Source organism: Drosophila miranda, chromosome 2 (genome assembly GCF_003369915.1).
Source record: "Drosophila miranda strain MSH22 chromosome 2, D.miranda_PacBio2.1, whole genome shotgun sequence".
Classification (NCBI taxonomy): domain Eukaryota; kingdom Metazoa; phylum Arthropoda; class Insecta; order Diptera; family Drosophilidae; genus Drosophila; species Drosophila miranda.
The window spans coordinates 21,845,815-21,865,032 of record NC_046675.1 but is presented as its reverse complement, the minus strand read 5'-3'; the positions used below and the strand labels follow the sequence as shown (position 1 = coordinate 21,865,032).

General features: G+C 46.4%; 8 protein-coding genes across 8 annotated transcripts; 5 read left to right on the top strand and 3 right to left on the bottom strand.

Moving 5' to 3' along the window:
* The first annotated feature begins 900 nt into the window (after nucleotides 1-900).
* Nucleotides 901-1,652, top strand: LOC108153894 (pupal cuticle protein Edg-84A). Its single transcript, XM_017283991.2, has 2 exons — nucleotides 901-994; nucleotides 1,075-1,652. The coding sequence occupies exons 1-2, from the start codon at nucleotides 983-985 to the stop codon at nucleotides 1,597-1,599; spliced, it is 537 nt and encodes a 178-aa protein (XP_017139480.1). The 5' UTR covers nucleotides 901-982; the 3' UTR covers nucleotides 1,600-1,652.
* Nucleotides 1,653-2,695: 1,043 nt separating this feature from the next.
* Nucleotides 2,696-3,496, top strand: LOC108154491 (larval cuticle protein A2B). The gene is made up of 2 exons (XM_017284791.2): nucleotides 2,696-2,734; nucleotides 2,831-3,496. Exons 1-2 carry the CDS (start codon nucleotides 2,723-2,725, stop codon nucleotides 3,413-3,415), a joined length of 597 nt encoding a protein of 198 aa, XP_017140280.1. The 5' UTR covers nucleotides 2,696-2,722; the 3' UTR covers nucleotides 3,416-3,496.
* A 1,970-nt stretch (nucleotides 3,497-5,466) lies between these two features.
* On the bottom strand, nucleotides 5,467-6,696 carry LOC108153895 (larval cuticle protein A2B). Its single transcript, XM_033388341.1, has 3 exons — nucleotides 6,647-6,696; nucleotides 6,038-6,212; nucleotides 5,467-5,978 (listed from the first exon to the last, which is right to left on the bottom strand). The coding sequence occupies exons 1-3, from the start codon at nucleotides 6,694-6,696 to the stop codon at nucleotides 5,535-5,537; spliced, it is 669 nt and encodes a 222-aa protein (XP_033244232.1). The 3' UTR covers nucleotides 5,467-5,534.
* A 43-nt stretch (nucleotides 6,697-6,739) lies between these two features.
* On the bottom strand, nucleotides 6,740-7,588 carry LOC108153896 (larval cuticle protein A2B). The gene is made up of 2 exons (XM_017283994.2): nucleotides 7,500-7,588; nucleotides 6,740-7,428 (listed from the first exon to the last, which is right to left on the bottom strand). Exons 1-2 carry the CDS (start codon nucleotides 7,509-7,511, stop codon nucleotides 6,787-6,789), a joined length of 654 nt encoding a protein of 217 aa, XP_017139483.1. The 5' UTR covers nucleotides 7,512-7,588; the 3' UTR covers nucleotides 6,740-6,786.
* Nucleotides 7,589-8,525: 937 nt separating this feature from the next.
* On the top strand, nucleotides 8,526-9,415 carry LOC108154495 (larval cuticle protein A3A). The gene is made up of 2 exons (XM_017284796.2): nucleotides 8,526-8,605; nucleotides 8,679-9,415. Exons 1-2 carry the CDS (start codon nucleotides 8,594-8,596, stop codon nucleotides 9,330-9,332), a joined length of 666 nt encoding a protein of 221 aa, XP_017140285.1. The 5' UTR covers nucleotides 8,526-8,593; the 3' UTR covers nucleotides 9,333-9,415.
* Nucleotides 9,416-10,304: 889 nt separating this feature from the next.
* LOC108154552 lies at nucleotides 10,305-10,840 on the top strand. The gene is made up of 2 exons (XM_017284855.2): nucleotides 10,305-10,576; nucleotides 10,648-10,840. Exons 1-2 carry the CDS (start codon nucleotides 10,425-10,427, stop codon nucleotides 10,736-10,738), a joined length of 243 nt encoding a protein of 80 aa, XP_017140344.1. The 5' UTR covers nucleotides 10,305-10,424; the 3' UTR covers nucleotides 10,739-10,840.
* A 1,652-nt stretch (nucleotides 10,841-12,492) lies between these two features.
* On the bottom strand, nucleotides 12,493-15,913 carry LOC108154515 (cuticle protein). Its single transcript, XM_017284816.2, has 4 exons — nucleotides 15,843-15,913; nucleotides 15,140-15,781; nucleotides 13,277-13,378; nucleotides 12,493-13,191 (listed from the first exon to the last, which is right to left on the bottom strand). The coding sequence occupies exons 1-4, from the start codon at nucleotides 15,852-15,854 to the stop codon at nucleotides 12,508-12,510; spliced, it is 1,440 nt and encodes a 479-aa protein (XP_017140305.2). The 5' UTR covers nucleotides 15,855-15,913; the 3' UTR covers nucleotides 12,493-12,507.
* Nucleotides 15,914-17,248: 1,335 nt separating this feature from the next.
* LOC108154402 (cuticle protein 7-like) lies at nucleotides 17,249-18,269 on the top strand. Its single transcript, XM_017284672.2, has 2 exons — nucleotides 17,249-17,352; nucleotides 17,436-18,269. The coding sequence occupies exons 1-2, from the start codon at nucleotides 17,341-17,343 to the stop codon at nucleotides 18,138-18,140; spliced, it is 717 nt and encodes a 238-aa protein (XP_017140161.1). The 5' UTR covers nucleotides 17,249-17,340; the 3' UTR covers nucleotides 18,141-18,269.
* The last annotated feature ends 949 nt before the right edge of the window (nucleotides 18,270-19,218 follow it).

The following is a 19,218-nucleotide window of genomic DNA, read 5'->3' as shown; positions in this document are numbered from 1 at the left end:
AAATATTTAAAACTATTCAGATTTCCGTCTAATAACAATTTTCACATATTTATGGAAATTAAACTTTTAAAATGGGCCGAATTAGCTATAAAATAGCCGATTTTGCAACAGCGCTGGCAATTTGTATTGCTTTTGCCTTAGCAATGCAGTGCGCATGCAAAAATTCGAATTCCGAAAATGCAGCTATGTATGTGGGTATTTTTCCATTCCGTTTTGCGCACTCCTTCATTCAAACTCATACTGAATGACGAAAACTGGAAACTACTTGGCACACAAAAGAGTAGCATACTTTTCGCTGCTAATGTAGATATGATGTAGAAAAATGCATGTAATCTGTATGTAGAATACACAGCACGGGCTGAGATCCTTCCATATGATTCATTCATACATATGTATGTATGTATATATATCACTTGATCTGAATCAATACCTGGATCAAAAAATATTGTTCTTGACACTAGGGTGCCTCCTCAACCAGTGACATGGTAAGAAGACCAAAAGCCTTGCAAGGACAAGTTTATTAATATTGTAGTCGACGTCGTAGTTGATCATCAAATCTGGAACCCCTTTTTATAATTTATGGAAAAACTCTTGGGCCAACCATCTTTCTCTTAGCCTCTTCAAGGAACCACAGATATGATAATGCAGAATGCCTGTCGAGTGTTAATGCAAAAATATGGAAGGGCCTGCAGCTGGAAACGGTCTGGAAACCTGTCGATTGTCTGATAAACTTGTTGCCGCATCTCGACTCCAATTAGGCGAGAGACTGGAGGTCTCATTGCGTTGACCTTGCCACACTGTAGAGAGCCCAGAACGGCAACAGGTCCCGGCGGGTCCCCCTCCAGATGCAGGGCAGTGTGGCATTGGGTCAATGAGCATCCAGTGTGGTATATAAGCTGGAGACCGCAGCGAAATGAATTTGTGTAAAGTCAGCGACCGACAGGAACAAACCTTAATCATCTTCCATTAAGATCGCCCAGACATGTTGAACAGAGTAAGCATAATCGAATAGTAGATGTGCGGCACTTCCCATTGAAATTTATCAACTCAACCATTCGATCCCATCCCCCACAGATTGCATTTTTTGTGGCCTTTGTTGCCGTGGTCCAGGCGGGTCTGCTGCCCGTGAAATCAGTCGGAAGCGAGGACACCTTCGAGGCCCATCCACAGTACACCTTCAACTATGATGTCCAGGATGGTGAAACCGGTGATGTCAAGTCCCAATCGGAGTCCCGAGATGGCGATGTGGTCCGTGGACAGTACTCTGTCAACGATGCCGATGGCTATCGTCGAATTGTTGAGTACAGCGTCGATGCCGAGAGTGGTTTCAATGCTGTGGTTCGTCGAGAGCCACTCTCCAGTGCCACTGCATTTGTGGCAAGGCCTGCGGCTCCCGTAAAGTTGCAGCCTCTGAAAAAGCTGCCTGTCCTGAAGCCGCACTCTCAGGCGTCTGCTGTGGTCCATCGATCCTTTGGCCCGGCCTCAACGGTGATCCACCATGCTCCCGTCACCCATCATGTGGTGCACCATGCAGCCCCATCGCAGGCCATCATCTCGCATCATGTGCCGCATCCACAGCATATTTCTTATGTGTTCTAGATATAAAATTGGTTTGCTGAAGATTTTATTTGAATTAAACTGTTAAAAGTCATTTCTTTATAAGAAATTTGTTTTACTGTCGAATGCAAGGGATTTTTAAGTGGAAAGTACTTTATAATCTGAAGGATTTTCCTTTAAATACACTTTTTCAAGACTTTAAAGCAAAGGAAACTCTTGAGAATTCCTGGATTATTTACGGGAGATAATTGAAAAATGGTTGTAAATACTGAAATGGCCTCCAAAATGTGGACTTCCGCTACAATTAGCACCATTAAATATGGCTAGGAAATAACCAACTTCTTGCCATGATTAATTGAAAAGAATAGCCCCAAAAATACCCTACAAATAGTAAAATCCAAAAGAATATCACCAGACATACCTGAGCATTGATAAGCATTGCCTTCTCTTTGTTTTGGGTGGCCATTCGGAAGTGCGACAGCGCGACACCATAAACATACGCTTGAAATCCCATTAACGTTCAACTGGAGCGACAGACCGACTCAAAAACTAAACGTTTAAGGTCGCTAACTGGCGGTGGGGGGAAGGGAAGCCATATACCCATAGAATGGTTAATGGTTAATGGGTGTGGGGCTGGGGGTGCAAGTGCAGAGACGATTTGAAAAACCGTTGTTATGCATTTGCGCATGCGCTGCATACGATATCGTTTAATAATAGTGCGAACGGGCATTTTTTCGAAAGCGAATGATCATCATCATCATGATGATCGATTCAAAGGCTGGAATGCACGTTCGGGCATGCGACTTCTGAGGCCAATATTAATTTGTAGAGCCAAGTCCGCTCAAGTTAAATCCAAGCCAATCCAATCAAGAAGGCATTATGCTGGGGGCCTTTGTCACCGATCGCACAAAACTCAGCCTTGGTAGCCGCCCATCGTGTGCACCGTACTACCCAATACCCGATGCCCCCCAGTTCGGGGACGGACTGCTTCTAGTCTTGAGCGTCTCGCATTTTGATATGATCGGCGTCGTTTTGTGACGCAAGTGCACACCGTCATCGGGCAGGTTGCCATCAAATCGGTATATAAGCCCCAGTTGGACGCTGTTAAAATCAGTTCAAAACCAATTACGGTATCTAGAGCAACACCCCCAAAAACAAAACAAAAATGGCATTCAAAGTAAGGCTCATGCTCATCCACCCCAAGGACTAAAAACCTGTGATATCAAGTGAACGAAGAATCGTGTATTAAAATGTGCCCATGTCTTAATTCCAGTTCGTGGTCCTCTTCGCCGCCTGCATCGCCGTGGCCAGCGCTGGCCTCATCCCAGCTGCTGCTCCCTTGGCCGCCGTCGCCCAGGTGGAGGAGTACGATCCCCATCCCCAGTACACCTACGGATATGACGTGAAGGATGCCATCTCCGGGGACTCCAAGACCCAGGTGGAGAGCCGCGACGGAGATGTTGTCCAGGGCCAGTACTCCCTCAACGACGCTGATGGCTACCGTCGCATTGTGGACTACACCGCCGATCCCATCAATGGATTCAATGCCGTCGTCCGTCGTGAGCCTCTAGTGGCCGCCGTTGCCTCCGCCCCAGCTCCAGTTGTCCGTGCCGCTCCCGTTGTGGCTGCCGCTCCAGTTGCTGTCCGTACCGCTGCCTATGCCGCTGCTCCAGCTCCCCTTGCCTATCATGCTGCCCCGGCTCCTCTCGCGTATGCTGCTGCCCCAGCCTATGCCCCAGCTCCTCTAACCTATGCCGCTGCCCCAGCACCCATCGTGAAGGCCGCTCCTCTGGTCGCAGCAGGACCCGCTTTCGTCAAGACCCAGTACGCTTCGCCTCTTATCTCGTACGCCTATTGAAGTGCCCGAATAGGCGCCACGACCAGATAATTGCCGTTAGTTGTTATTGAATAAATGGATGTGATCTAAATGAAAGCAAAACTTAAAAATATTATGTGATTTTGGGAGGGGGAATGCTTAAAATGTATTCTTAATCGTAATATTCATTGCTCTTAGCGAAGAAAATAGTCCTTAGTTGAAATTTGGATTGTCAGATCTTGGTAGGGACTAGACTGTAAAAAGGAAACACAGTTAAGAATCGATATGGATTTAATATCTGTAAATCCAAGAGAAAATTCCATTTGATCTCGAGTTAAAAAGAATTCTGAAAGGGTTTACAAAATTGCGCTGATTCTTAATGGAAAATTTCCTACTATTTGCCCCAGATCTTATATAAAGATTATCTCAAAAACCTCCATTCTATGTGTGTGAATAAGACCTTATTTATTTTCCTTCCCCAACAGGATGCGACCTATATATTGTTTATTATCTACCCATAAGTTCCAAATTCATTCACCAAATTGTTGTGTCATTCTATTTAATCTTCTCTTTGGCTTCTGTAATCATTATCTTCATTTCCTTTCAGCAAATAATCATCTTACTTTCTGCTTTGTCCCACGAAAAGTACTCAAAAGAAACCGAAACTCACTTTCACTCTCAACCAACTACAAGCGTTTTCAAGGTCACCTTACAAGAAAGAACGCTCCACTCCCCGACATAAACTGACAAAATAACACTTTCCGTCCACAGAAGTGAAACAATGAATAATGTCAACGTAAATGGCCAACACAAAGCCGGAGTCCAACACGTCCAAGAACGCAGAGAATGTCGCGACAAGACAAGAAGCGTTTACACTAAGCAAATAAATTTATTTCGAGTGGCCACTAAATTGCTGTCAAGTTCAGTTTGTAAGCGGCACGGGGGAAACCCGCAGAAGATTTTAGTATTTTGTAGTCATTGCAATGGGGGCCTAGTGTGAACGGGGCTTAAGCGCAATGATGATGGGGTATGGGTCTGGTTCGGGGTCTGGGCTGGTTTTTAATGCGACACGAGCATTGTTGTAATTCGTCTGGTAAACGTTTATGGGCCTCGATGCGAGACGTTGCGCATGCGCACAGCCATTACGAGCTGCCACACTGTGGTTCGGGCTACTGTCGATCTTTGAAGCTCCGGCTGTGGTTGTTGTGACTACTGTGGATCTCTGGGCATGTGTACTTACATGCTAAGCATGGGAACGGGTCCGTTTTTGGCCAACGAAGCGCTCACTCCAACGGTAATTAACAATCAAAATTGACTGTGACCTTAACCTTTGCTGTCCGTGGCTCCATGCACGTTGTCCATTGACTGCTGGCGGTTGTCCATGGTTTGGGGTCTCCTGTCCACTTCTGTGACAGTCATGTGGCTATGGCTGGCCCTCTGCCTTGGCATATTTGCACTTGCCCACGTTCGAAAGTCTGCCGCCTCCTATCTGGTAGCCACTTTAAGATAAAGGAAACAATTTAAGTCCAATAATGTCACGTAAATCATTCTCAGGCCGAGTCGGACACAGGCCCCAGACTTGGCGAAAGGTTCGGACCATGCAGCCATCTGACCTTAACTGGTTTTTCAAGGGGGTGTCCCCGCGCTTTGAATGCACATCCAAGCCAAAAGGCACATTACATGCATTAAAATTCAATAAGCCTTCGAACGCAGATGGTTTTTTATTGAAATGTTCCAATGCGTTTCTTTCCAATCGGATGTCTGCCTCAATTTTCGATGATTGGTGTAAAATGGGTCGGACCCGAGATCCAACGCCTGTTTAAATTTTGAGGGCCCTTAATGAGTTATTACCAGCAAATTGATTACCAGAAAATTGATTACAAAATATATGTGCTCAGGAGGGCTTTAAAGAAGAGCTAAGGCAATGCTAAATAATCATTGGAGTTGAGGTTTCTTTGGGAGGAATTTAAGGAAGAGCCTAGATTTTGGCTCCCTCTCTTAGGGAATTCCCTTTAGACTTTCATTAGCTCTCGTTTTCAGCTTCCATTTTCAATGTTCAATTAAAAAGACACTCTCGAATTTCTGAGCTTACAAATATTCAACAATTTATTCATCTAAAATATTTCGTTATGGGATGAGGGAAGGATGAGAGCCGTAAGCCTCAGTGGTGCTGATGGTAGGCCACTGGCAGTGGGGCAGCGGCAACGGCCACGGGTGCCACTGACTTCACCACAGTCTTGACATGGTCGAGGGGCACGCGGTTGACGACGGCATTGAATCCGTTGATGGGATCCGAGGTGTACTGCACAATGCGACGGTAGCCATCAGAGTCGTTGAGGGAGTACTCGCCATGGACGACATCACCGTCGCGCTCCTCCACCTGGCTCTTGGAGTCTCCGGAGAGGGCGTCCTGCACATCGTAGGCGAACTTGTACTGGGGATGGGGATCGTACTCATCGTCGTGCTTGGCCAGCACGGGCTGGGCATGGGCGACGGCCACAGGAGCATGGGCATAGGCCACAGCAGGGGCTGGAGCATGGTACACCTGCTGGACAGGAACAACACCAGCACTAACGGCAGCCACGAGGGCAAGAACAGCGAAGAACTGGAAGGATGAAGCCAATAAATAAAAGAAAAACCGCCTAAACTACCAGGATCACTCACCTTGAAGGCCATGGCTCTAAATTTGGGAGGTTTGGAGGTTGGTTTAATGGTATCCGTTAACTGTTCCGAAGACAGAGAGGCTGTGGAATGATTTACTGGCCAGCGTGCACTGCTTTTTATACCCCTGCAAAAAGTGCGAAGCTCGAAAAAAGCGAATTGAAATTGATTAATTTTGCTTTTGGCCAAAAAATCAGTTTTGTCACTTTTGATATCATTTTTTTTTGTATATTTTTTTTATTATTTAACTTATTAATTTATTGACTGGAAACGGGGCAATTACAATGGCCCACGCAATGCGAAAAATATATATATATATACATATATAAATTTATGCAATCTTTTGGGGCATGCAAATGTGGGGCTCTGCGGCTCAGTGTCATAGGCGAAACTCTCAGCGGATTTTGAACACTTTCACTATTCTGCCTTGAGTGGGATATTGTGTTGCCCGATTAATCTGTAGATTGGGGAGGAGAGAGACCTTAAAGAGATAAAAGAGGAGTGTCCGAAAGAGTGTTTCAAAATGGAACTGACCTAGACAAGAAATAGAAGAGAAACAATATAGAATTCGAAGCGTAAAACATGATAAGGAGATTCTTTTAAGATCCAGACTCTGAGGGAAGGTAAGAATTGATCTTCTTACTCTCAGAATCTTCTACCATAAGACCTCTAGAAAGACCCCACAATGAAAACCATTCAAATTAACATAACAATCACAATTTATATTCATTAACAAAAACAAAAGTCAGATTTTACAAGTTGGCAATGGTATAGGTAGGGGCTGTGTACCTTAAAGGCGTGGAATAGGCAGCCGTGCGCAGGATGGGTGCTGGGGCAGCCACCGCCAGAGGGGCAGATCGGACAAAGGGAGAGGAAAGCGCCAACGGAGCCGAACGGACAATGGGGGAGGCAACCGCAAGAGGAGCAGAGCGAAGGACAGGAGCAGCAACGGCCAACGGAGCAGAGCGGACAATCGGTGCTGCCACAGCAACAGGAGCAGCCTTCACGAGGGGAGCGGCAACAGCAACGGGAGCGGCCTTGATCAATGGCTCAGCCTGCACGGCGACGATGGGCTCACGACGGACAACAGCATTGAATCCATTGATAGAATCGGCGGTGTAGGTCACAGTACGCTTGAAACCATCGGCATCGATCAGGGAGTACTCGCCGCGGACCAAATCTCCGTCACGCTCCTCCACATGCCCCTTGTTGTCGCCGGAGATAGAGTCCTGTACATCGTAGCTGTAGGAGTACTGGGGATGGGGATCCACCTCCTCCAATTCGACGGTCTTGGCCAGGACGGGGACGGGTGCCGGAGCCACTGCCACGGGAGCGACGGACCTCAGAACGGCGGCCTGGGCTGCCACGGCGAACAGAGCCAAAGCGATCACGATCTGCGTGGAAGAGATGGGGAATTTCAGTACACTGATAATCCTGTTTTAATCCTCGCTTTATCCACACGAACCTTGCAGGCCATTTTTGAATGGATTTTTAGTTGGATTTACTGCAGTTGCTGTCTTGGGCTAAAGCCAAACACTGAATGTCTGACCCGTCTCGGGCGATTGGATTTTATACGCGATCCAATGACATTGATGACACCTAATTGGAATTCATTTTTGGCGGTGCCCTCACTGTCGCGGCGGCGCCTCGAATGCCACCTGCCTCTGGGGCTGGGACTGGGGGCTTGTAAAAACTGTCACGCACCATCTTAAACTCTTTGGTTCTGCTTAAAATGGCAAACTTTAATTATAAAACCAAGCTGCATTTTATTGATTACACAAATCCAATTTTAATTAGTATTTTGTCAAAAATTTGTAGCTTCTGAAACTGCAAGACAAAGACTGGCATTAGATCTAGGGGTGGAGGAGATTTTCAGAAGAGACGGGCTACCCTTGCGACCCTATGAAGAATATGCAAGCAATGCCCAATATTATATATAAAACTTAAAAAAACCTTGCCTTAGCAAATATCATTTTCAAAATTTCTTAAGCATTAAGAAAAAAATTCAAAGATTTGCAGTTCGAAATGAGATTAAAATAATGCACCACTATATCATAAATATGAACGTTTAATTACACCTCGAATTTGGTCTTACAATAATCCTTATAGAATATTCTGTTGCAACTTCCATTTCTAATCCCTGCACTTGAAATGCACTTTTAATGCACTTCCCCATTTACGCTTTCATTAACAGTCGCAGAAAACTGGTTTTTCGGAGCCACAGAAATACCTGTGCATACGCGTATTTCTTGGATAAATTGAATTTATTTCGATGACAGCACATAAAGATATTTTTCGTACAATAGAGCACGATTTCAATGTTACAATTTCCCTCCTTCTCTTCCACCTCCTATCGCTGCTCTCTATCCACGTTTAGCATAACTGAATTGCACTAATTACGCGGAGAGCGTGGCCATTGCCAGCCATTACCAGAAGTTGCTCCATATACGTATAAAAGCAGACTGTTGGCCCAGTAGCCCTCACAGTCCACTCTTCGCCTCACAGCAACCAACAGCAGCAGCAACCGCAGCGCAAGCCCCAAACCACAAACCAATCAAAATGGCATTCAAGGTACGCTCAGGAGAGAACACAAATACCACACCAAAGACCCAAGATCCTCATTCAGAATGCCCTTCCCTTCCAGTTCATCGCCCTCTTCGCTCTGATCGCCGCTGCCAACGCCGGCCTTCTGCCCGCCGCCCAGGTCTACCACGCCGCCCCCGCCGTGGCCACCTATGCCGCACCCGCCGTCGTCAAGACGATTGCCCAGCCCGTGCTGGCCAAGGCCGCCGAGGAATACGACCCCCATCCCCAGTACAAGTACGCCTACGATGTCCAAGACTCGCTCTCCGGCGACTCCAAGAGCCAGGTGGAGGAGCGCGACGGAGATGTCGTCCGCGGAGAGTACTCCCTGATCGATTCCGATGGATACAAGCGCACCGTCCAGTACACCGCCGACCCCATCAATGGATTCAACGCCGTCGTCAACCGCGTGCCCCTCGAGCATGTCAAGACTGTTGTAAAGACCGTCGCCGCTCCCGCTGTTGCCCACTATGCTGCCCCCGCTGTTGCCCACTATGCTGCCCCCGCTGTGGTCAAGACCGTGGCTCCCGCCTACCACACCTATGCCGCCCCAGCTGTCGTCAAGACTGTGGCTCCCGCTTACCACACCTATGCTGCCCCAGCTGTCGTCAAGACGGTTGCTCCCGTGGCCCACTATGCCGCTCCCACCCACTACGCAGCTCCCGCTGCCACCTACACCTCCTACGCCGCCCCCGCTGTCGCCTACCACCACTAAATTCCATCCCAGCCATACCCCATATCCATACCCATAAAGATACCCCTTCTTGTTATAGTTATACGAATGCCCCCTAAAAATACACAAATATTTTCCACATAAAGAGTGTCTTTTCCTGTTCAACGACATCCGCTTTTAAGGATCAATGCAGCCTCAGGCACAGGTCAAGTCCGATTGGAGCTGGCAATTTAATTGAATTGGATTTAGTGCGGTTCATTAGGGCTCCACTCCATTCCATTGCCAATTAATTTGGCTGCGACATTGAAATTCCGAACTCCAATGGAGTTTCTTTTTCTTTCAATTATTCCGTTTACTACTCCATTTGCTACACCCGCAACGATTTCGATTCGATTCGGCTCTGCTCTGGAAATTTACCAATCCTATCAGCAATCAATAAATCATAACAAATTTAGATCTAATAACATAAGCGCATTCATATAACTATGTCACGGATATAGCTCTAGTATTCTGGTATATTCTGAGGCAGATCGGAGCACGTGGTCATCAGCTTCCGGTTAGTGCTTGGGTAATTCTCCAATTGTATCTAGCGGATTGAAAGTGCCGGCTTTCCCAGCGTCAAGTTCAATTCCAATTCATGTATCTATCATGACGTGGGGGATTCAGTTGCTCAGGAACTGGTTTGACTAGCGGTCAGACGTACGCCAGACAAGATCGAATCTCGAATGGTTCTTATAATCCCATTTTTCGATGGTTGGGTAATGATTTCGGCCCCACTCCAATAAGAAGTTACAAATTCGTTAATTAAAATATTGTATTTGAAAGTGAAATACATGAACTAAAGTTGAAGTGAACTGAATTGAAAGCGAAATTGAAACGGACACAGAAGCGGCCTTAAGGGGTCATTGAATCTTGGAGAGATTGTCGAGATTGGAATAAAAAAGAATGCCTTGACAGTCGAAATTGTATTCCAAATTTTACAATAAGGAATATATCACTTAGCCTTGTCCCTACAGTCGGATTTTTCTATACACAGTACACACATTAAAAAAAATTTTTTAACAGGATAGTAATTGTTTCCCATATTCAATATATAAAATTTTTTTTGGTTAAGAGACAGAAACCTATGTAACAATGATGTCTTCCAAATCCGGACAAATGGGTTCAAACGACTGCAACCTTCACACTACGGATAGCGACTGTGCCTTGCAACTGAAACCCGCACCGAAGCTCGTTTGCATTCCACAGCAGCTTCATCGACACCGCCTATTCACCTCGGATATCAGGTAAGGACATAGGACTAGAAGGGAAACATACGACATACGTAACCCTAATAACACTTGGACAACATTAATAGCATCAACCAGCGTCCCAGGGAATACGATGTTCTTGACAAGTCTTGGTCGGTTCTATACTTCGGGGCGCCCAAGGATAAGAACTCGAAGTAGCGCTGCGCTGGATGACCCTTCTGGTACCGTCTGGCACCTTGATAGACCCTCGCTGAAGAATTTTCCATAAAATTGATTAAAAGTAAATGGTTTAAGCTTAAATATGGATATCTCTTGGATTAGTCTTCTAGAAATTAGCTTGCAAAGGAATTTCATTCGTTGCCAAGCGAATGCGGAATATTTCATTACATCATTTGGCAGAGAGTTGAGTCACTTTCCTACTACTTTGGCCATGATTGTGCACTTATCTATGCCACGGTAATGGCTGTAATGCAAAGAGAGAAAAGCTTCAACCCGAAAGCTCCAAATGGTGTGGGTTTTATTTCCGAATGGGTATGGATATGAGCAAGGTGAGCAGGCAACTTTTTTGTATCATTCGCCAAAGGGAAGACGGAGATGGAGGTGTGTCTATCTACAAATAGATCTTCGTCTCTGTCTGTGTGTATCTGTGTGTCAAGTGCAATGCTGGGCATCGATCAAGCTCTTATCGATTCGATCGAAGTCCCTGTCATTAGTTCCTTGCTTAAGTCTTCTATTTAATTCGTTGAAATTAAGAAACCGTCTTCAACTTTAACTTATCTCAAATTGTGTTCTACGATATTTATACTTTCGTACAATAAGCTGTCCATTATTGTCCCACCAAGTGCCAGAGCAGAGCACTCGATCCACTCGCATTGCCAAAGCCACAGGCCACAGGCCACAGCCAAAGCTAAAGCCACACAATTGAGGAGCGAAAGGCCGAGAGCATCGAGGGCGAACCGGCATTTGGCCGCTAATGTGGTTGCGTTAGACCTTTGTGTGGGAATGTGGAGCAAATTATGTCTTGTCTTGCAATTGGACATACCTCAAGATCGAGTCAGAGTCCATACACCAAGTCGTTGCCGGACTTGCTTGGCCGCCAACTGAAACTGATATCAGAGCCAATACCCGCGTCCCGCGTATGGTAGCATGGTATGCCTCAAATAATTTGACATTCAATTTGTGTGCGACATTAAAATTGCAAAAAGTGCTATTGCTGCTACCGGATATTTTGGCAAACCAGACCGCCCGCCGCAAGACCCCACAAAAACCGGTCTTCGAATGTGGAGCTGCGGCAACAGAAAAATTCGCATTGAATCATGACCAATCGGGAAACACTGTCGCGGTGCTTAATATGTAAATCTCACACATCATTAAATTAATGCCAATTGTTCTCTCACATTACGCACATATCATTTGGAATATGTTTGGATACAAATTTTTGTTTTGATTTTAAGGATTACTTAAGAAGCGTGTGTTCTGTGTATGATTATTTGTTTGCCAATGGAATGTGTCTAATCTTTGAGATTTGATTGTCATTTTGGATTTTGGATTTATTATATTACCAGTCATGTTTGTTGTTTGGGGATTAGATATGTCGGGGATACATATTTGTACAACCTTGATTTTGATTTTCATTCTGAGTTTATGTGTAAGTAATCCTAATAATAATAAAATTGTTTGAATTTTTGTTTAAGTACAAAATCCCGAACCGAATCCTGATATATTTAGGAAAATTCAAAGCGGACTCTGGACATTATTTCACTGTGTATACCCATGATATTTATATACTTTCAACCTTCATAAATGTATTGGAATTTAAAGTTTTTAGGCATTCATCAAAGTTTATTCAAAATATGTACAATATAACTAATCAACAGAACTAAATTAATGTGGAAAATGATAGATCAGAATGGAATGGATGCAAGATAATACTTTCGCTTGTCAGATCTCTAGGAAGGGAGGATCTCCTACTGGTGATGGTAATACTCATGGGCCTCATGGGCAGCATGGGCGGGGGCGGGAGTCTCGTATGTGGCATAGTGATGCTGGTGCTCCTGCTCCTGCTGCAGCTGCTGCTGCTGCTCATGATGAGAGGTGTAGGCGGGGGCAGTGTAAGCGGGAGCGGTGTACGCTGGAGCAGCATAGGTGGGTGCCGCATAAGTGGGAGCCGGAGCGGCATAAGACACGGGCGTCTTGATCACAGCAGTCGGTGCATGGTGGTATTGAACGGCAGCCGGAGCAGCCACTACCTTGTTGTGCACATGGGCCAGAGGCTCGCGATGGACGACGGCATTGAATCCGTTGACCGAGTCAGCGGTGTACTTCACAGTGCGGCGGAAACCGTCTGCATCGTCCAGCGAGTACTCGCCCTGGACCACATCTCCGTCGCGGGACTCTGACTGGCTCTTGGAGTCTCCGGAGAGGGCATCCTGCACGTCGTAGGCAAAGTTGTACTTGGGATGGGGATCATCCGGGTAGACCTCGTGTCCGTGGGCATGGATATCATGAGCCTTCTGGTAGAGCACATGCTGGGGCTGGTGCTGGGGCTGAGCCTGATACAGGACATGTTGTGGCTGCTGCTGTTCGTGATGCTCCAGTTGAATGATGCCAGCGGATACGGCTGCCAGGCAGCAGGAGACGAGTGCGACCAACTGTGAGCAGAAGACGATTAGATATTGTGGGATTTTTGGGATTGTTACCAAGCCAAAAGAGGCGTTACATCAGCTACCAACTCACCTTGAAAGCCATTTTGCGAGTGTTTAAGGTTATTGGGCAAAAGAAGCGAAACTTTGTCCTCCTTCTGTGGAGTGTGTGCCTTGAATAATAATCCATTCGGCGCTGCATTTGTATTTATAGACGAAATTTTCGTGGCAGCAGCAACCCAGCAACGAGACCTCATCATTTGGCCATTGTCTCTCCTGGCCTTTCTTTCACTTTTTCACGTTTTTTTGGCTTACAGAAATCACTTCAATCTTAATTCATTTGCATGTCTGCCTCTCTTTCGCTCTTCCCCCAGCGATTTGCACCCACGAGTCACACCCATTTTGCTATTGTTATGAATGAACCGCGGACGGACACACGAACGAACGGACGACGGACTGGCGGACACTTAGACGGACAGACGAATAAGCGGACAAAACGCTAAGAGCAACTACAAAAGCCCGTTACAAACAAAAGACTTAGGCGAGCAACTTGCTTGCGATCAGGGCCGGGACTTGGATCGGATCGGGGACGGGGCTACGGTGCTGCAGTACTCTCTAGTCATGTAAGTAACCCAATAAATCCCACTTTGATCGATGCCCAGCATTGCACTTGACACACAGACACACGTACACACATACGGAGGCAGAAAGAGAGACACACCTCCATCTCCTACTCTATCCTCCCCTTTGGCGAATGACCCACAAAAGTGGTATGGTCACCATACCCATACCCATATCAATACCTATACCATTTCGAGCTTTTGGATTGAAGCTTTTCTCTCTTTGCATTACAGCTATTACTGCGGCATAGATAAGTGCTCGATCATGGTCAAAGTGGTAGGAAAGTGACTCAACTCTCTGCCAAATGATGTAATGAAATATTCCCCATTCGTTTGAAGGCAAAAGAATTTTATTGAAAGCTCATTAGAGCTTAAAAAATAAAATTTAGAGCATTATGTTAGTGCAAAAGAGCCAATTGAAACTATTTCTTGGACGCACAAAAAAAGGTACCTCAAATCTCCTGAATCTACCCAAGAATCAATGACCCCTTAAGGCCGCTTCTGTGTCCGTTTCAATTTCGCTTTCAATTCAGTTTACTTCAACTTTAGTTCATGTATTTCACTTTCAAATACAATGTTTTAATTAACGAATTTGTTACTTCTATTGGAGTGGGGCCGAAATCATTACCTAGCTATCGACAAATGGGATTATAGGAACCATTCGAGATTCGATCTTGTCTGGCGTACGTCTGACCGCTAGTCAAACCAGTTCCTGAGCAACTGAATCCCCCACGTCATGATAGAAACATGAATTGGAATTGAACTTGACGCTGGAAAAGCCGGCACTTTCAATCCGTTAGATACAATTGGAGAATTACCCAAGCACTAACCGGAAGCTGATGACCACGTGCTTCGATCTGCCTCAGAATATACCAGAATACTAGATATATCCGTGACATAGTTGTATGAATAGTAGATCTAAGTTTGTTATGATTTATTGATTGCTGATAGGATTGGTCAATTTCCAGAGCAGAGCCGAATCGAATCGAAATCGTTGCGGGTGTAGCAAATGGAGTAGTAAACGGAATAATTGAAAGAAAAAGAAACTCCATTGGAGTTCGGAATTTCAATGTCGCAGCCAAATTAATTGGCAATGGAATGGAGTGGAGCCCTAATGAACCGCACTAAATCCAATTCAATTAAATTGCCAGCTCCAATCGGACTTGACCTGTGCCTGAGGCTGCATTGATCCTTAAAAGCGGATGTCGTTGAACAGAAAAAGACACTCTTTATGTGGAAAATATTTGTGTATTTTTAGGGGGCATTCTTATAACTATAACAAGAAGGGGTATGGGTATGGGTATGGATATGGGGTATGGCTGGGATGGAATTTAGTGGTGGTAGGCGACAGCGGGGGCGGCGTAGGAGGTGTAGGTGGCAGCGGGAGTTGCGTAGTGGGTGGGAGCGGCATAGTGGGCCACGGGAGCAACCGTCTTGACGACAGCTGGGGCAGCATAGGTGTGGTAAGCGGGAGCCACAGTCTTGACGACAGCTGGGGCGGCATAGGTGTGGTAGGCGGGAGCCACGGTCTTGACCACAGCGGGGGCAGCATAGTGGGCAACAGCGGGGGCAGCATAGTGGGCAACAGCGGGAGCGGCGACGGTCTTTACAACAGTCTTGACATGCTCGAGGGGCACGCGGTTGACGACGGCGTTGAATCCATTGATGGGGTCGGCGGTGTACTGGACGGTGCGCTTGTATCCATCGGAATCGATCAGGGAGTACTCTCCGCGGACGACATCTCCGTCGCGCTCCTCCACCTGTCCCTTGTTGTCGCCGGTCAGCTTGTCATCGACTCCGTAGGAGAAACGGTACTGGGGATGGGGATCGTATTCCTCGGCGGCCTTCACCACAACCTTCTGGGCGACGGCCACGGGCGCGGCATGGGCATAGGTGGCCACCGCTGGGCCGGCGTGGTAGACCTGGGGAACGGCGTATCCGGCGCTGGCAACGGCCACGAAGGCGAGGGCGAAGACGAACTGAAACAGAGGGACTCATTAGATCGTTTCCAGGAGGAGCTCCAATATGAGGAGAGCTCACCTTGAATGCCATTTTAGTTTGGTTTGGGGGCTTGTGGGTTGGTTCTGTGCAGAAGAGAGACTGAGGGCTGAATGATATGGCTTCTGGCCTGGCCAGCGTATTTATAGCCACTCGTATGCACTTTCCTCGGCGACCAGGTCCGCGCTGTACTATGGAGGTGCTTAAGTGTGGCCTTCTGCATATCATGCTCCACATTAGCGCTCAGTCACTGCTGCGCTGCCGTTGACGCAGAAGCTGACGCAGACGCAGACGCTTACGCAGGTCGTGGTCGTGGCAGAGGTGGAGAGTCGAAGAGATTGTCGACATCCAACTGCAATGGCCATAATTATTTAGAAAGGATTCGGTATTTCCCTGCTGCCCGATGCCCACGTCGCCCATAAATTGGTGGCTGCGAGAGATGATTGCATCCACTAATAGCAAAGGGGATTTATCCGAGATCTTTGGATGAGATGAGGACTTGAGAATTGTTTCCAAGTTGCGATGTGGTTGGGTGGCCTTCATTGAGGTCTCTGATTGTGCGAAATTGTTGATAAGTGTATGATGTAATTTTAATGAGGTGATGAGATATATGAAGAAGAAATAAAAGAAGGATCTCATCAAATTTATGCTACATAATCATTTCAAGAAAGTGGTTCTCTAGGAGACTTCAACCTAATGTAAAATCTTTTTTTCTACGCATGGAATCTATAGATCAAATGTGGAGCTATTATCTAATTAATTTTTCACTCTAAAAAACTGCCTTCGAGTATGATTGCTTACCCATAACGGAAACATATTAATCCCTAAGCTAAAGTTCAATAACCCTGATACATATTCCCCTAAGAAGCTTGACAAATGTTCTCCCCCAAAAGTTACACACGTCTTATATAATATTCCCAAAACCTTAATAATAATCAAATCATCTACAGGGGAGCTCTCAAGAGGATTAACAGAGCTTAAGAGCTACTCTCAAGAATGTAGGAGTGAATATCTGCTGAAAAAAGAATGAAAGATCTGTTGGATTGGTATGAAATATAATAGACAGTTGCTTAGCGATGAAAACGGATCTGTACCAAGAGATTGGCTTCAATCAATATGCTATGAATCGAAAGTTAAGCATAATTAAAGCCAAACCCTTTCAATAACCTTTCTCTAACTCTTTTGTTCTGTTTTAATTGCAGAATCTTTGACCAAAAAAGAACCCAACATTCGCATTTTGCACACCCACAGAGCTTAGGCGCCACGAACAGGAAGTACGAGTTATTGCCCCGCAATTTCTGTACATTCAAAGTCGACGAAACATTAAATAGATTTCGCTGTCACCGCGCAGCAGATCAAATCTGAGCAGAGCAGAGCAGAGCAAAAGCAAAGCAGATCAGATCGTGGCAGGTCCGCAGCAGAGCTGCGCGAACTTGATTTACTATAAAAGTTGACGTCTGTTTCCAGAAAAGTATCATTCGCAGCTCAAGTTCACTTCTGTAAAGAACCCAATCAGCACAGCACAAACACACCTCCCAAAATGGCATTCAAGGTAAGTGCTCTCCCCCACAGAGTGGATAGATTGATGGATTACCACGCCTCACTCTCGACTCCCGACTCTCCTCCTTCTTGCAGTTTGTTTTCGCTCTCGCCTTCGTGGCCGTTGCCAGCGCCGGATACGCCGTTCCCCAGGTCTACCACGCCGGCCCAGCGGTGGCCACCTATGCCCATGCCGCTCCCGTGGCCGTCGCCCAGAAGGTTGTGGTGAAGGCCGCCGAAGAATACGATCCCCATCCCCAGTACCGTTTCTCCTACGGAGTCGATGACAAGCTGACCGGCGACAACAAGGGACAGGTGGAGGAGCGCGACGGAGATGTCGTCCGCGGAGAGTACTCCCTGATCGATGCTGATGGTTACAAGCGCACCGTCCAGTACACCGCCGACCCCATCAATGGATTCAATGCCGTCGTGAACCGTGAGCCCCTCGTCAAGGCCGTCGCCGTTGCTCCCATTGCCGCTCCCGTGGCCCACTATGCTGCTCCCACCCACTACGCCGCTCCCGCTGTGGTCAAGACTGTGGCTCCCGCCTACCACTCCTATGCCGCCCCAGCTGTCGTCAAGACCGTTGCTCCCGTGGCCCACTATGCTGCTCCTGCCCAGTACACATCCTATGCCGCACCTGCTCCCGTGGCTCACTATGCTGCTCCTGCTCAGTATACCTCCTATGCTGCCCCAGCTCCCGTTGCCCACTATGCTCATGCCGCCCCATCTGTTACATACTCCGCGCCCGCTGCCCACTACTCCACGTACGCTGCCCCCGCCGTCAGCTACCACCACTAAGGATCGTAGGACTCGCAGGACTTGCAGGACTCTGAGTTGTACATAGAATTGTTGACTTTATTATTACTGTACATTTATTTATTGACAGCACCAATAAACAAAATGCATACGACATACATATCATGAACAAAGAAAGAGTTTTTTCCATTGAACTTCCATTGTAAAGGTCTCATTTCGCTGAGTTAAGAGAATAGTTGTCTACATTTGAATGGAAGGATTAAGTTCCGAAATCAGCTAAGGAATATTCAATTCTATCTTCAAGTAAAGCCACTGCCATTCAGATTCCACAAGTTCTTTCTCTGAGTTCACATTCCACAAGTTCCATTTAAAAAACTCTCCTTTCGAGCAGAGTACACATTTCTCTGGAAATCCGTGGGTTGCCTGGCTGTAAAGGACCCCTCAAAGGTCGTTCACATTATCCTGTTTTTCTGTTTTATTTATTTGCTGTTCGTTTTTTTTTCAGAACTTGTTCTTGTCGGACAACGGAAAAAGTTCACAGACCAAAAAGGATTGCTGCTGCAATCGTACTCGTAGAGCGATGCAATTCCTTGCAGTCTCGCCAGGACTTTTGTTCGCGCTCTTTTAAGGATGCGATGCTCATTCGAGGGCAACGAACTGCTTTGGCCTGCTTGATCGTTCCGCTGACGATCCCTATCCCTATCCCTATCCCTAGACCCTCTCTGTCTGACGGGGCAGACAAAATTCTTGTGCTTTTGTCTTGCAGATTTCCATTTGAATGGACGAAGGACTCCTCCCTACCGCAATCGCAGAGAGTCCTTTGCCTCGGTTTTATCTGTTGTTTGTAATATAAAACGGAAATTATGGGGTCATGACTTTACTTGCATGAATGATAAATACTAAGGGGAACATTCGAATCAGTTTCATTTTCAGTTTCGTTTTTAGTTCTAGCTGAAGTTTTAAGGGTTCTCTGGGGGTTCTGTTCTGTTCTTCTTCCGCTAGTTCTTCCCACAGTTGAATAGGAATTTATGTGGGACTGGGGTCCATAGAACACCTGCTGTTGCTGTTCGTCGCTGTTGAAGAACAATTCTGGAGTCTAGAGGGGCGATCCAAGGTTAGA

Excerpts from the sequence above, each read along its gene's own strand:
- LOC108153895 (XM_033388341.1), bottom strand. The coding sequence starts at position 6,696 with ATGGTAGAAGATTCTGAGAGTAAGAAGATCAATTCTTACCTTCCCTCA. Across the intron at positions 6,213-6,646 it reads AATTCTTACCTTCCCTCAGA|CAAAATTAATCAATTTCAAT; the intron begins GTCTGGATCTTA and ends TTTGGCCAAAAG. Across the intron at positions 5,979-6,037 it reads TTAGAGCCATGGCCTTCAAG|TTCTTCGCTGTTCTTGCCCT; the intron begins GTGAGTGATCCT and ends TCATCCTTCCAG.
- LOC108154552 (XM_017284855.2), top strand. The coding sequence starts at position 10,425 with ATGATGTCTTCCAAATCCGGACAAATGGGTTCAAACGACTGCAACCTT. Across the intron at positions 10,577-10,647 it reads CTATTCACCTCGGATATCAG|CATCAACCAGCGTCCCAGGG; the intron begins GTAAGGACATAG and ends CAACATTAATAG.
- LOC108154515 (XM_017284816.2), bottom strand. Across the intron at positions 13,379-15,139 it reads CCCCCGCTGTCGCCTACCAC|CGCCGAATGGATTATTATTC; the intron begins CACTAAATTCCA and ends ATACAAATGCAG. Across the intron at positions 13,192-13,276 it reads CTCGCAAAATGGCTTTCAAG|TTGGTCGCACTCGTCTCCTG; the intron begins GTGAGTTGGTAG and ends TTCTGCTCACAG.